The sequence below is a fragment of the Phragmites australis genome, chromosome 6, assembly GCF_958298935.1.
Source record: "Phragmites australis chromosome 6, lpPhrAust1.1, whole genome shotgun sequence".
Lineage (NCBI taxonomy): Eukaryota > Viridiplantae > Streptophyta > Magnoliopsida > Poales > Poaceae > Phragmites > Phragmites australis.
This window is the reverse complement of record NC_084926.1, coordinates 2,996,513-3,011,574: the sequence shown is the minus strand read 5'-3', so window position 1 is coordinate 3,011,574 and position 15,062 is coordinate 2,996,513. Positions and strand designations below refer to the sequence as shown.

Here is a 15,062-nt window from a genome sequence, read left to right as displayed (position 1 = left end):
AACTTGACTGCGTGATTACTGTGTAACATGAAAAACGTTCCCCTAATTTGGGATGTTAGTCAAGATATGAACTAGGATACTAGGATAGCACAATATTCCTAAGCAGATTATGACATTTTATGTCCAGCAGTCTACAATTACCGCTTTCTGTTTTACTACTAAAAGTGAAGGAAAGCACAAATGGCACTGACCACTCCACACCACTCTCGTAACAGGCTGCATTGTGATTTTTTCTTAGCAGGTAGACTGCATTCTTGACACAACAAATGCCATAAACCGGACCACTGACTGCAGTAACAGAAAAGGCGCAGTTTCTGCAGCACAATGTACTACTGTAACAGCAAAGGAGTGTTTACTCTAACACACACCATTACGCCAGTACATGGATAGCAGTGAGCCAGTGACATCATCAAGCCCTGATTTTTGGGTTCTGCAAAGCACAACAGTAGGAAACATTTCACACCAGAAATTAAGCCAAGGATGAATTGCCAGAGACCGAGACCACACCGGACACGAGGACCCCTAGAAGCCTGGATCACCAGCTAAGGTTCAGAAACAGTCATGCATAACGGGAACCCTATGCTGGATTCCGTTATGCATGCCTCCGACGCCGGCTTGCGCACTTGCCTGACCAAAATGGCCGGAGAAGCTGAGAAGGTGGCCGGGGTGCTGGAAGGTGTCATCTTTGCTCACCATGGGAGTCACAGTGAAGGCTGAGGCAGGAGAAACGGCCTTTTTACTGTGCTCCTGTGAGGCCATTGTTTTGGTCACAGACAAGGTCCGATCACCAGCTGCGCCACCACCAAGCCGTAGATGAGTTGAACTTGAGGAACTTGTGCCATCTATGGTGGACATGGCAGAGATAGTGCGAGACTGCTGCTGCTTAGTATTGAGGAAACGCCCACCAGAACCTCTTGCCCTCTTCATTGCATGAAGATGGCGAGACTCATGAAGGTAAGGCTGCCCATGGAGATTGTATTCAATATTAGGCCAAGCTGAAGAGACTACTGACAAAATGCAAGTGGAGATGAAACAACAGACAAAGTAAAATATGGGACTAATAACACGGACCTTTCGGTTTTTTACTAGCTTGTTCTGAGCCTCTAACTTGGCACGCAGCTGTCTTCTGCGAAGAATCCCACGATATTGCTTGGGGTTGACATATATGGGCTCATCCTCTGCTAATTCTAGAGGCAATGGAACTCTCACCGATGTCGCCCCTCCAGCAATTTGGGGATGGAACTGTTAAGTACAACTGGTTAGACAGGACCCATAAAACTGATGAAATGCAGATAAATAAGCCATAGGACGGATGGATGCCTCAAGATACGTGGATGCCCCTACCTTATATATGGATAAACATCAGCGTAAAATAGAACCCTTGCAACAATGTTGCATCACTCTACGGCTAATTACAGGCAGCAGCAGTATCTAAAATTTAAGGACACTAGATGTGGTCTGGGACTGGGAGTTCCTAGTACGCTGGTAGAGCTATAAATATGGAATCGTCGATGACCTAAGGAAGCACAATTTGGACCCAGAAAGCACCAGGAGCATTGATCTGTTGTTTCTACCAACTCTCCCCAAAACCAGCTAGTTTAGCATCTGACAAGACTAGCTAGAGAATCAATGGATAACAGTCGTTTTCTCAGTTCCATATAGTACTGCAATTTTTTGGAACAATGTGTGTGCATGAGGAAAATGCGAAATCTAGCCCAAACTAGGTGCAATTAGACCACAGTAAATTACTCTGAGCTTAGCCTTCTAGATCTTAGGAATCTCTGGAGAACACAAGCAGCTACAACAAGCTTATAACGAGTAACCACATGTTTTCCCATCTTGGTTATGACCCATATCCGTCAGAAAATGCACAGTTGTTTTGAATAAAAAGACATCCGCTAGAAGAGCAGAGATGTTTGAAATAAAGGACAATGCAAATATGCTGTACAGAAAGATCAGGCAATTTTTGAGCATTCCATTACCATGGGTATCTCGTTACACACAAAACCTGCCATTAGTGTTTTAAGTGACAAGGAAAACTTTTTTCAGGGATTATGTTAAGTCAGAAGTTCATGCAAGGAACCGAGGATCAAAGCAGTGCCTACTTGAAATGGAAAACAAGCGACATACTAGGCCAATAGCCTACTTGAAGCTTCCATGTTAGAACATGGACACACTGTATGATTAACCCGTTGAGAGAAATATAATGGAACCCACTAGGAACGAATTGAAATCTACGATATTTCCCAGATTATTACATATGCTAGATTGCTAATGAGCATTGTCATGTAAAATCTCTCAAGTTGATATGCTAGGTCAGCACTGAAGTTCAAAAGCCTTGAGAGATCATTTAGCACACCAACTTATTAGAAGGCATACCACAGCGCTGGTGCGTGACCCATAAGCTGCCCAAAGTCCTCCTGAGCCAGAATCATTGTATGGATATGAAATGCAAGCCTGCATAGTATGGTGGAAAAATAATATCAGATGCACGCCCCATGTAAAGAATAGGATGAACTTTATAAAAGAACTTTTATCATAACTAAAATAGTGACTTTATCAGTGTTGACAAAATTAAATTTTTAGTTCACATGGGATCTTACTATTGGTTGGCCATAGTCAATGTTTTGACCCACAAAGAGAGAATGCTTATTATCAAAAGTCAAATTTGACCTCATATGATCACCAACCGTTTTCCTGAAGGAGTCACCTGATAAAAAAAATGAAAGTGTTACTGTAGAACGTTAAACGACCAAATGAAACCTGATGTAACATTTTAAGAATTCTGTGTAACAAGATAAACAGTTAAAGAAGAAACATCATCCAATACTTCGATATGTTTTTCTTATGCTAAGTTGCTAATCGAGTAAAGGTCTAAGCCGACCCCTCAACTTGCGATTGTCATTTCTACCTAGAGCGTTACCAATCGCTTGTGCCTATCCTGAAGAACATTCCTAAGAAACTAGAGAAAGAAAAACATTTACTCCCTCCAGTCAACAATAAGTAATGTTTTAGAATGTTTGTAGTTAGACTCTACCTCTTTTAGTTTGCACAACAAATATATGTATGAATGTTCGGATTGGACATATGAAAATGATAAGTAAACTTGCCCTATAACTTACTAAAATATTATTTTATTAGGCTTTAGAAAGATATTAAAATAAAAATTTGTGGTTAATGTTATGTTTTGGAGGTCATGGCCATGACCAAAACAACAATTATTTGTAAACTTTCAGAAAAAAATTATTTGTGACAGGAGGGAGTGCTAGAATATGGTTTGTGAATCAGCACGAGCAGATGTGTGCTCTCCGTCAAGCTAATTTTGAATCACGTTCTTGTTGTGTAATGAGCACTAATACTCATATAGATAAGCGTGTGTGCAGTGATACAAAGTATTTTGTTCAATGCTCCAAAGACCCAAGTTCTTCATGTGTTTTCGCTCAAGAAAATCTCAGTACACGGCCAAGTCTGGCTTTCTTTGTGGGTATGAAAATGAGATTCCGTACGACATAGATTTCCAGCATATGTCGTTCAAATTCTTAAATCATAATGAGAAAAATACTTTGTGGAGTAAGAAAGCACGATCAGCATAACACACACCACCAAATAATTTTAGTTACTAAAAATACATTCCTATTACTAAATTACTAGTGTAATTTTTTGCTATCTTTACATGAGCAGGCCTGAACTCTTGTATTTTTAGGCAAAGATAAACAAATGAAAGCTTTCCTCCAGTAAAGCTAGACTGCTAGACTACCTCAGTTTACTAATCACAATATCACTAGCTAATATATGAACACGCACATACATGGAAAGATTAGAAGGATAACAAACAAATTAAGAGGATTAGTCCTTACAAACAATAAGGGGCAAAGAGCAAACGAAACCTGAAGACCAGGCCGCGAATTTGGACACTAATCATAGAAATGAAAACGATGGCCGCATGACTTCAGTAATCATACCATCAGTTTTTATGATCCATAGAACATATGTCAAAGAAACAAATAGCACTATATAAGCACATGGACAACTAAATAAAAAAAACACATGGACAACTAAGAAAAGTCACCACCAACACGAAGCATACTGGAGTATACACATAATCCCTTTTCCCAAAAACATACATATAGATAAGGAGTAGAACAATACTACAAGCAGTAAAAACACCAAACTACTACATGATACGGGGCCAAGAACCACGATGGTATGCCAACGAGTCCTCCACCACGATCTAAAAGACATCCAATAGCAGCATTTCAAGTCCAGAGGACTAGTCAACTCCCTCCATATGCCATCAATCTTTGTGTCCAAAAGGACATGCAACCAGATCCTCCCACACACCACCGTATCAAAACAAGATGTTCCCAAAACACAACCACGATCTAAAAATCCGTAAGTGCGAACTAAGAAAACATCTGACCAGGCAACTTCAGTAGAACACCAAGAACGCATGCGGGAAATAAAAACTCCAAGAAAGCAAGATTACCAGGGCAGAAGTCCAAGGACTCTTACACGAGAGATCGACACAGCAAGAAGGCTACTAGTCTTATGGCGGAGGGAGAAGGAAACCTTTGGAACCGGAAGAGGAAGACGAAGCAGGGAGAAACATGGCTCCCAGTCTCCCACGCTCCTCCCTCGGTGCGTCCGCCAAGCAAGGCTGCTCTTTGCGCCTGCTCCCCTCCCCGCCGTCCCTTCCGCTGGTCTGGCCCCCTCGACTGCATCACTCCCACTTGCGCTGTTCTTTTATCCCCCATCTCGTTCCAAGGCAAGGAGCCCCCACAGCCCTTAATTTGCTGCAATTTTGTATGTCTACATCAGGTGTGCTACTGTTATGTTATGGCAAGTGGGTGCAGGAGAAAAATTAGGTTCAAGAAAGTGCAAATGGTTTGGCTCCCTCAAGAAAGCTGCAGGCTTGCCACTTTGCCAGTACAAGCTTATATGGATTGTTTTTTTTAAGGTGGTTGTTTGTTTAATACCAATGGTTTAATTTGTATCAAGATCCTGGATACACATTAAGTATATATTGCTATGAGCGAGTAACGAATGATGGAAACAAATATTATTATGATCTATATCGCATGATCTAATTAATTAGTAACGATTTTTTAGTCTAGATGAGAGTAGTAAATTGGTGCTGGCACAACTTGATACATATAATGATGTAGTTGTGTGATGACTTTCTACAGTTTCGTATACTTTTCTTCAACGATACCATGCTTATATTTACTTTATTTATGTTGACATGTGAATATGGTTGTGACAATGTTTCTTAAATTAAATGTAGTAATATTATAATTTATTTTCTATCATCTTTGTATATTTATTGAAATAAAATTTAGTATGTTGAATTAGTTGCAGTAATGATTTTCTCTTGTAATTGAAAACAAAAGCCATCAACAGCCAACAGGATTTTATAAGGCAAATAAAAGAAAAAAATGGTTACTTATTGCATGTTTATATGAGTTGGTCTCATCTATTTAGAGGCAGGTTGTTTGTTTTATTAACAGTGGGGACCAGTTTGTATATTGATTCTAGATATATTAAGTTAGTTGTTTCTATGCGTGAGGAGTGAATGATAACTTAGATATTATTATAATTGGTTTACATGGTTTGATCAATCGTTGTAGTAATATTTATTTAGTCTCGATGAGAGTAACAAATTGGTTATGAGGCAACTTGATACATATAATTTAGTAGTGGTATGTCAACTTTTCAGAGTTTGGTATACTTTTTTCAAGAATACCATGCTTATAATTTACGTTACCGACATGCTATGTGTACACTATCACAATAGTATTTATTAATTACCTAAGTAGCCATGTATTGTAATTGTTTTTCTTTCATCTTCATATATTTTAGGGATCCCTATATTTTATGGAGTAAAACTTGCGTGGATTAATCTTAGTAACGAGATTTTCTAGTAAATAAAGATAAAGAACCATCGACAAACTACATGACCCTTATATAAGTCAAAAGAAAAGAAAAAACCACTCTACATCACAAAGTTAGTGTACCCATAGCAAGGACTGTGGTTATCGTGACACATTTGGGTAATTAAAAAGAGAAAATATGGCACTCGACCCCATGAGCACCGAATTTTCCAATTGGCAACGTCAGGCCATGGGCCATCCCTGATGTCACCTATGGTTCGTTGGGGGAGCATCCAATGATCCAATGCGCTGGCAGGGGGCTGGTTCGATGAATGGGTAGGGTAGCTAGGTCCCAATAATTTATTCCGGGATTTGCTATCTATAGCAACGTTCATTAAAGATAATTAAATGGAATATGGTTTGTGGCACCCACGGGTTCGGCGATGACGATTTGATTTTAGGTTACTATCTCATCCAAATATAAATTCATCAGAACATCGACACGATCTTCGTAATATTATGACTAGCATTAGCTATAAAATATATTATTTTAAATAGAGGATTATAAATTATGAAAGTATTTTTTATGATGAATTCAGTAATATTAATCCTATGTTATCAATTTACCACATTCGTTCTTTCTTAATTATCGTTTAGAACAAGGATATAGTCTCAAATGCACATGCTTTAGCATTATTTTTTATAATCATTTTTAGTGAAATTTGTTAAACATATAATCATATGAAATTATTTTTCATGAGAAATCCACTCATATCATTTTCATGTGTCTAATGCTAGCAATTTTGTGCGTATTAATGGTCAAAGTTTTTAAATTTTGATTGCACACATTCTAAAACGGTATATATTTGAGAATGAGTATATATTTTTTAATAAATTTATGGTCAAATATAGAAATGGTTGACTAAATATAATTATAAATAAATTTATATTTAGAAGTAGAGGAAGTACTCCTACTTGTTAAATTAGACAACTCAAGTGGTAGATATAACGCGCGGCATGCAAAAATACCAAGAATCTTCTTGTCCCCCCTCGCAGTGTCAGTGTCTTACTACCCAAGCATTACCACCACTATTAGTATATTTGAGAGTCTCAAGCTTACTACTAAGTAGTAGGCAGTAGAGCAGCAGGCTCACGAGGAACGGACGAAGGGTACGGTCCCCATGAGAGAAGCCCAAAAGAGCGTGCGTGTACTCGTGCAGTGCCCGCTGCCCCCGTAAGATACAGCAACTTGCATGTTCTGCCGTAATGGAGATCGAACCCGTGCAAATATACAACGCCAAATTGGGCATCGCCGGACCACGGGAGCACCCGGCGAGCCCTGCAGGTAGGCAGGCGATCATGCTATCCACTTTGGGGGCTCCATGCGCGCCAGGCTTCCCGAAGTAGCATTATTCTGCCCATTGCTTTCCCATTTCTGCCAAAGGTTGCCTGCTCTGTTAGCTTTCATGATGCAGTCCAATGGCAATCAGGTCCGGGTACTCGGTAGCCATGATGTAAGATGTTCCAGTTTCCAAAGGACATGCAAGTGCAACAGCATGAGTACTTTGGTGGCCTATGAGCCTATCAGGAGGGAAGAGACACGGTACACCGTTTGGACCTTCGGTTTGTGCGTAGCTTCCATTTTCTACACGTTATTTTTTCTCAGGATTCACGAAGAAAAAAGGGAAAAACCAGAAGTTGAGCTCATCGCCGAACTCCGGTCACTGTGTTGTACTGTTTCGAGTGATGAAAAAGGAAGAACAACCGCAGCATAAAAAATATAGTACGACAGAATGACGAGTGATCAGTTGATTACTTTGTAACTCAAGTTCCCACTTCTGATTTCTGAATAAACAGTGGCTCTGTACATTAGCAGAACCTCTGGACTTATCTCTACACAGATATAACCGAAGTGGTGGATATTTCTTTTCTTAAAGAAAGTGGTCCTAATAGGATTCTTTCAGCATCTTACTGAGAAAGTTAACCACGGTATATGATCACAGCGCAGACAGGCAGAAAGCAACCGATGGATCTAGACAAAGCTAGCGGGCTACAGTTGAAGCCAAAGACTACTGTATCTAGCAGGCAGAACCAAGAAGCAGGCCTCCACAGAACAGAGGCGATGTGTTTGTAGGTGACGACTCGACCATCTAAAGCCGTGGAACGTAAGATCACAAGAGATCATGGTTGTTCCAGAGGAAACAGTCGCTTCACGTCAGATTTAGCATCACGCACGGTCGCATACTTGAGTTTTTGCTGCAATGCGGACGGCGTCAATTCAGTGATGCGACCGTGGGGATCCAGGCCGGGGCCGACGGCGCGCCGTGGATAGAGTAACCGAGCGGCCTGCTGTACTCTATGTTGGGCTCGCTCTCTCCAAAAAGTCCAGATAGCTACGTGTGTCGCCCAGTGGGCGGCCTGTATCCTAAGAACGAAAGGGGCCTGCAAGAGAGCCTCTCTGGAATCAAAACAGGGACCAACTGCTGCTTATTTGATCAACGTTCCTAATCAACAAGTGCAAGCCATCTCAAAAAGAGGAATGCAATTGCTTGATGGAACATTGGGCAAGTAGCAATACACCAGGGTGAAAAATTGCGTGCATCATATATACTACCCTTGAATGTAGACATTTCGATGCATTTTTAGCCTTTGTCATGAGCTATTGGAAATTTCTGAATTTGTTTGTCTTATGCCACCGGACAGAGAGTAGTACGTGGAAGTGCCATGATCCTTAACTTGCATGATGCATCGTCACATTGGGTGCTGGAGAGAGAATGAAAACCAAGCAAATGGAAAATTTGTAATGCCATTTCCAGCATTGGCATCTAGAGATTTAGCTTCAGTGCCAGATAAAACCATCACAAAACAAAAGGCTCAACTTTGCTTTGAGTATTTGAGATCACACAAACCACCAGGACAGGTAGTTCATCGTTATACAACTACGATAGGTGAACTAGCATATCATAAAACGCGGAGACGCGGGCGTGCCAGCCCAGCGCCGGCGGCAGCTCTGGGACGCGGCAGCTCGGTGTCTTCGAACGCCGGCGGCAAGCTCTCGAGCTCGAACAGGTCGGAGCTGGACTCGCTGCTCTCCTTGGCCCTCTCCCTCTCCCCCGCCACGCCGAGCGCGCGCAGCAGCTCCTCCACCCTCTTCTCCGCCTCCGCCGCGGACTCCTTCACCGACGCCACCTCCATCTCCACGTCCCGCAGCCTTGTCGCCGTCCCGATTCCACGGCCGTGCTCGTCGTCCACCACCAACGCCACCGGCGAGAACCTCACCGCCCGCCTCGCCGGAGTCAGGATCCCTCCCGTCGCAGCAGAAGCCCGCCGGGAAGCGCGCGACGAGAGGATCGACCTCGCCGACGCCGGCTCTGGCGCCGCAACTGCAGCGGCCGTAGCCCGCGGTGTATTGTCGACCGACCTGGCCGACTTCCTGTTGCAAAGCAGAGCGTTCAGAAGGCACGCAAATGGCGCCACCTTCGTCTTCGTCTTCTTGTTCTTCCTGTTCCTCTTCTTCTCCCCGCGGTCACCCGTTGACCCATGAGGCGGCGGTGGCGTCAGGAGAAGCAAATTAGGCTGCGGGTCAGGCCGGACACGGCACGGTCGCGGCGGCCTCTGCAGCCGCGGCGACCGTACCGAAGAAACGGACGGCGACAAGGTTGGCGTAGGACGATGACGAATTGAAACCGGCGTCCGCTGCGCCGGGGACGCTGGCGTTCGGCGAGTAGCGTCGGTGCTTGCGCGCGCGTCGGCGTCGGCGTCGGCGTCGGCTTCGAGGGAGTGGTAGATGGCATCGAGGAGCGCGGCGGAGAAGGACGGCTGGTGCCCCCGGTTGGGCCGTGGCGGCGGGGGCTGGATGCTGTCATGTGGCGACATGGTGGCGCGCACGCACGACCGCGGGTGTCTGCGGCCGCGTGCGGGGGTCGGTTAGAGTTGGGTGATCGGTGGACTTGTCGAGAGGAGAGAGCTCAGAGAAGGATGGCCTGCTTGGTGGTGGTGGTGCGTTCGTGCGGAGGTGTTCAGGGGTTTGAAAAATGCCGCGCGCACAGGTGGAAATGGAGGTGGGTGACACTGTCCGCACTCCGCACTCGAGTTTCCGATTACTTTTTTCCCGACGCTCTCCCCTCCACGATGGAGTTTGTTGGGAGTTTTTCTGCCATAATGCTGTAAAATGACAAAGTGAGAATCGTGAGATGATGAGATAACGAGGGCAGTGTGAGGATGACACGTGCGGCATGCATGCCAAGTGGCGCCAAAGCTGTTTCCGGGAGCAAAGAAAAGCCGCTTCTTCGCCGTACTGGTGTGCAACGAACAATTACTTTGCTTGCAAGACATCCCGATGATGCATTTCTTTTCCTGACTAGGGTTCATGATCGTGCAGCCCAATACGAGAGCATAAAGAGTGCTGCTAGTCGAAAGAACATAACTATTCTATTAGAAGCTCGATTCCTACAAAAGCCAAAAAAGTAGAGAGGTTGCAGAGAAACAGTGAATCTAGGACGCACTAATTGCGATCATCACCACGCCATGATTTATGTCCCGACTTTGATCGTGCCAGCCAAAAGTAGAGCTCCATCTCGGTGACAAAGAGACTATCCGCTCTGACCCTAGCACTCTTAATAAGTGACAAACTCTTAATAAAAATGATCTTATGTTTCAGATTAACTTGCTAGGAATTTAGATATCTCACTTGTTAAAAATAATACCACATGAGTTACTATATATGATAGATCATTAATAAATAAAAATTTAATCAGTATCCTTTACACCACTAAAACACAATATGGATCCACACCTGCCCTCAGTGGCTCAATCCTCATGTCCCGATGTTGACACTTGCAATGACATCAACAGATACAAATAGGATTTACTAGCTTCGGAGCTGCGGTCCAAGTCGAATTAACAAGTTGGCCCTGTCCGGCGCCCGAGTGTCCCACGCGAGCCGTCTGACGGTTGGAAGGGTTCACCATGCCGCCGCGCATGGGGCCGCAACTCCACAAGGGCACCGCGCCGAAAGCCATGATTACCCGCGCCGGGGCCGTGCGCCGCGACATCCACCATTCGGTTTCCAGCAGGGCCTCACCATGGTAATCCTCACTTCGCCGCCTGGGCACCGCGCCGCACGGCCAGGCCTGACGCCCCGAACCATGCATGATCCCAGCGAGCGGGTGGAGCGACACAACTCCACGATCCCGCGTCGGCCGCACGAGAAATCTCGTCCGCGCCCACGCTTCGGCCGGCCACGGCCCACCCACATTCCGGCTCCACCTCGGCCGCGGCCGAATGCTCGAGAGACCACACGTGCTCACAGAGAGGAGCTGCCGCGAATTCAGCCCAACAGAGCAGTCCCCGTCTCAGGCCCGTGCCACCGCCCTTATCTGCTGCCCCCGGCGTTGGTTTCCGCCCGGGCCGCAAGGCCGAATCTGCTTCCATGTCTCCGAAGCGCATGCACACAACCTGCCAGTCTGTGGTTAGCAAAATTGGTCCATCGACCCTAGTAAGCTTCACGAATGTTAAGATATGTGTATGATTTTTGTGTCACACCAAACTCTTCCCAAAAAGCAAAGAATCCGATCTCAAAGAAGTTGATAAAAAAAAGGCAAATAAAGACGACATTTTAACTAGTCTTGTCCTCTTCTTATAGTCTTCCCGAACCGTCGCTCCCCTGCTACAGTAGCACGAGGCGAACACAGTGCTATTTACCGATTTTTGTGTGGAACCGACCGGGTCTTCCTCCGACGGGATCTCACCCTTAGAAGTAGGGATATTAATGGGTATTGTCGGAGGATGAACTCTTATCACAGAGATTTGGAGAGACTTTTTTTTAGATTCGGTCGGGGGTGATTCTGAATATGTTTGCGGGAGAAATAAATGAGTGTAAATGCGATGGCAGGTGGGATGGAATGATCGAATGCAGAATACAGTAAATGCACTGGAGGGGTTTTAGACAGGTTCGAACCGCACTGAGCGTAATACCTTACTCCTGTGTGGATGCTATAAATGCCCTGGGAATGTCCCCTCAGGGATGGTGCTGGTTACAAAAATGTTTGTCTATTCTAGAGCTTCGGGCTACTTGTTCTTCGGTGGTCTGAGCTTCTGTGCTTGTACTGAGTGTTCTTCGAGTCTTGGCGTCTGTGTTCCAGAGTTTCTCAATCTCCGAGAGTGTGTATCTGAGCCTTGTCTTTGTCCGTGCCCACCGGCTCTCTTAAATACTCGTCGGCGTTAGCGTGCCCCGAAAGGGAGGGCACGAGTTCCAAGACGCCATAAATGGAAAAGCAGTCATCATGTGCCGCTGCGCGAAACGCCCCCCCCCCCCCGCCCGATCTCGGTCGTCATGATGGCGCTGGCGACGGGTGACGTGGAAAGGGCCCACCGGGCAGCCGCAGAGCAGCCCGGCGTGCCCGTCCGGTCTTGTTCGTCTGACACAGCAGGGCGGCAGGCGGGGCGCCTTGGGCCTTGCGATGCTATCCCGAGGCGCGTCGGATGACGCGGGATGGGACCCGCGCATTAAATGTCCGCACGCCCTTCTGTCAGGATATGGTAGGGACTGACACCGAGCGTGGTAGGAGCAGTTGGAAGTGACAGGCCACGCGTCCTCTTAAATGCGGCATAGGGCCTTTCACAGGCTGACACCTCACCGCTGGACCCCTGTGGGGGCCACTGGCGAAGGACTTCTTAGGCCGTCGGGGAACCGAGTGCTCAGAGGCCACTGTTCACGGCCCCGAGCACTCTCTCCCGGAATTGACTGTTCGGACCCTCGGGAAACCGAGTCCTTGTGGGCCGCTGTTTGCAGCCCCGAGCACTCCCTCCTGGAACTACCTTCCTGGGGTCCTCGGGGTACTCGGGTGCTCGGGGGCCACTGTTCGCAGCCCCGAGCACACCCTTCCCGGTACTCGGCTCTTCTAGTCGTCGGGGGACTTGGGTGCTCGGGAGCCACTGTTCATGACCCCGAGCACTCTCTTCCCGGTACTTGGTCTCCGCAGATCGTCGGGGAACTCGGGCACTCGGAGACCACTGTTCATGGCCCCGAGCACCCCCTCCCAGGACTTAGTCTTCTCATACTTCGCAGAGATGATCCCTGCGGGAGGTCACCACGTGGCAATCTGCTGGTCTGGCCTCGGGATTCGGGGACCCCTGGTTCCTGATTCATCGACAGGTATGGACCTGCCAGTTAGTGTCATCTCGTATTCATACCCGTGTAAAAAAAGCATGTCCGTTATAATGCCCATATCTATCTACGGGTATAATATTTTTCCGTACCCGTACCCATGTGATTAACGGGTACTCGGCGGGTTACCCACACCCGTGTGTGGCCTGTTGCAAACTAGTGGTCACACGGTGGCGGTGGCGGCCACTAGAGTTCAGTGGGGTGGTGGAGGCCAGGAGGATAAGGTGGCAGCGACACTTGAGCACTCGAGCGGTGTGGATTCGGGACAAGTCACGTCATGAGCCAGGGAAACGCAGCCGTCGCGCTATCACATCAGACCCTTGCCTTTACACCTCCTAGATGAGGAGTCGTGACAAGGTTGGATGCTCCCTAAGACCCCAGGTGCGCTGCCCCTTGATCACGTGCTGGACACGTTCTCCACCAACGCCGAGCAGCTCGGGAGCAGGTAGGAGTCCACCATCAACGGTCGATGTGGGGAGGGAGCCTGAGCTGCTGGTGAGAAAGAGGAGGCGAAGGGGGCAGATATCATGATGCACATGCCGCTGTTCTACGCCACTTGTGCCCTCGGCAGGATCCTCAGCACCGGCCTCACCCACCTCACGGCTACGCCACTCTATCTTGTCAAGTACAACATGCAAGTCCATGGTGTGGTTGGGATCTGGCGGTGGCCAGGACGAGAATGGCAGATGACATGGGGCACGGGGCGACTGCACAAGTCGATGAGGACAACTATGCAAGGCTGAGGCGCGACCACACGAGGGCTGATCCACCAAGGGCCGAGGACGAGTGGGAGTGCAGGTGAGCGGCCGTCAGGCGACGAAGTTAGGGAATAGGGACTTAAGGTTACTAAGTACCGGTTACGTGGGCCGTTTGGGCTACGTGGGCCAAATCTGCAACATGTGGAAGGAGATGGGGGACCCATGGGTAAACCACTTTGGGTACAACAAAGGTGAATCTAATGTCAAAGTCACGTACAACCAACACATTCTATGTTGAATATCCATAGCGTCCCACATGTGCAACCACCCTAGAGAAAGGCACAACAACATGTACATGTGTGCCATCTATTGCACCTATGCAATGATTCAAATATGGCAAGAAATGGACATCTTAAAGTCTAGATGCACAGTCTTGAACTCTGGATCTCTTGGTTTAATAATATCTGCAGCAAGAAGGTTGATACTATCCAATACTTGATGGAATTTCCTACTAATAGTTTCAATTGACCTCTCGAACCGATTTTTAACTTGGCTACATGACTATGGTGCCCCGATAGTCCATAAGAACATGCCTAAAGATTGATTCAATAGAACTCATAGCTCTCATTGACTTCAAACTATAATTTGACACCAACAAGTCATGTAGCCTATCAAACAATGGTCTACTCATCCTAAACATGTTATAGCACTCCGTCGGATTGTTCAAGGTGTTTGTCGGTGTATTAGGAACCAGGGGTCCCTGAATCCCGAGACCGGGTCGGCCATCCGCCACATGTCACCATCCCGCGAGATCTACCCTGCTGGATAAGAAGAAACTAAGTCCCAGGGGAAGGTGCTCGGGGCCGTGGCCTCTAGGCTCCCAAGCACCCCAGTTCCCCGATGATCCGCAGAGTCCAAGTACCGGGAAGAAAGTGCTCGGAAGGTTTCTCACTTACCCCCGAGTACTGTAGTCCCCCGATGATCCAAACACCGAAGTGCTCGGGAGAGAGTGCTCGGGGCTGCACGTGGCAGCCCCCGAGGACTCGGTTCCCCGAAGGTCTCACCGAAGTGCTCGGGAGAGAGTGCTCGGGGCTGCACGTGGCAGCCCCCGAGGACTCGGTTCCCCGAAGGTCCCACCGAAGTGCTCGGGAGAGAGTGCTCGGGGCTGCACGTGGCAGCCCCCGAGGACTCGGTTCCCCGAAGATCCCACCGAAATGCTTGGGAGAGAGTCCTCGGGGCTGCACGTGGCAGCCCCCGAGGACTCGGTTCCCCGAAGGTTCGCGCAAGACCGTCCGATGACCCGAAGGGTCCCATCGTCGGGGGGTC

At 47.2% G+C, this 15,062-nt stretch overlaps 2 protein-coding genes across 3 annotated transcripts; both read right to left on the bottom strand.

The window, feature by feature from the left end:
• Positions 1 to 333: 333 nt before the first annotated feature.
• On the bottom strand, positions 334 to 4,739 carry LOC133921099 (nuclear transcription factor Y subunit A-5-like). 2 transcript variants are annotated; one of them, XM_062365839.1, is made up of 5 exons: positions 4,570 to 4,739; positions 2,604 to 2,710; positions 2,380 to 2,457; positions 1,072 to 1,242; positions 334 to 960 (listed from the first exon to the last, which is right to left on the bottom strand). In XM_062365839.1, exons 1-5 carry the CDS (start codon positions 4,607 to 4,609, stop codon positions 550 to 552), a joined length of 807 nt encoding a protein of 268 aa, XP_062221823.1. In that variant the 5' UTR covers positions 4,610 to 4,739; the 3' UTR covers positions 334 to 549. The 2 variants fall into 2 exon arrangements, with proteins under 2 accessions (XP_062221823.1, XP_062221824.1); XM_062365840.1 differs by having other exon boundaries at positions 4,487 to 4,624.
• A 4,092-nt stretch (positions 4,740 to 8,831) lies between these two features.
• LOC133920782 (protein BIG GRAIN 1-like B) lies at positions 8,832 to 9,746 on the bottom strand. Its single transcript, XM_062365364.1, has one exon. The coding sequence runs from the start codon at positions 9,744 to 9,746 to the stop codon at positions 8,832 to 8,834; it is 915 nt and encodes a 304-aa protein (XP_062221348.1).
• Positions 9,747 to 15,062: the final 5,316 nt, after the last annotated feature.

Coding starts and splice junctions, on each gene's coding strand:
- LOC133920782 (XM_062365364.1), bottom strand. CDS start 9,746: ATGTCGCCACATGACAGCATCCAGCCCCCGCCGCCACGGCCCAACCGG.
- LOC133921099 (XM_062365839.1), bottom strand. CDS start 4,609: ATGTTTCTCCCTGCTTCGTCTTCCTCTTCCGGTTCCAAAG. Junction 2,711..4,569: donor TTCCTCTTCCGGTTCCAAAG/GTTTCCTTCTCC, acceptor TTTTTTTATCAG/GTGACTCCTTCAGGAAAACG. Junction 2,458..2,603: donor TTGACTATGGCCAACCAATA/GTAAGATCCCAT, acceptor CATACTATGCAG/GCTTGCATTTCATATCCATA.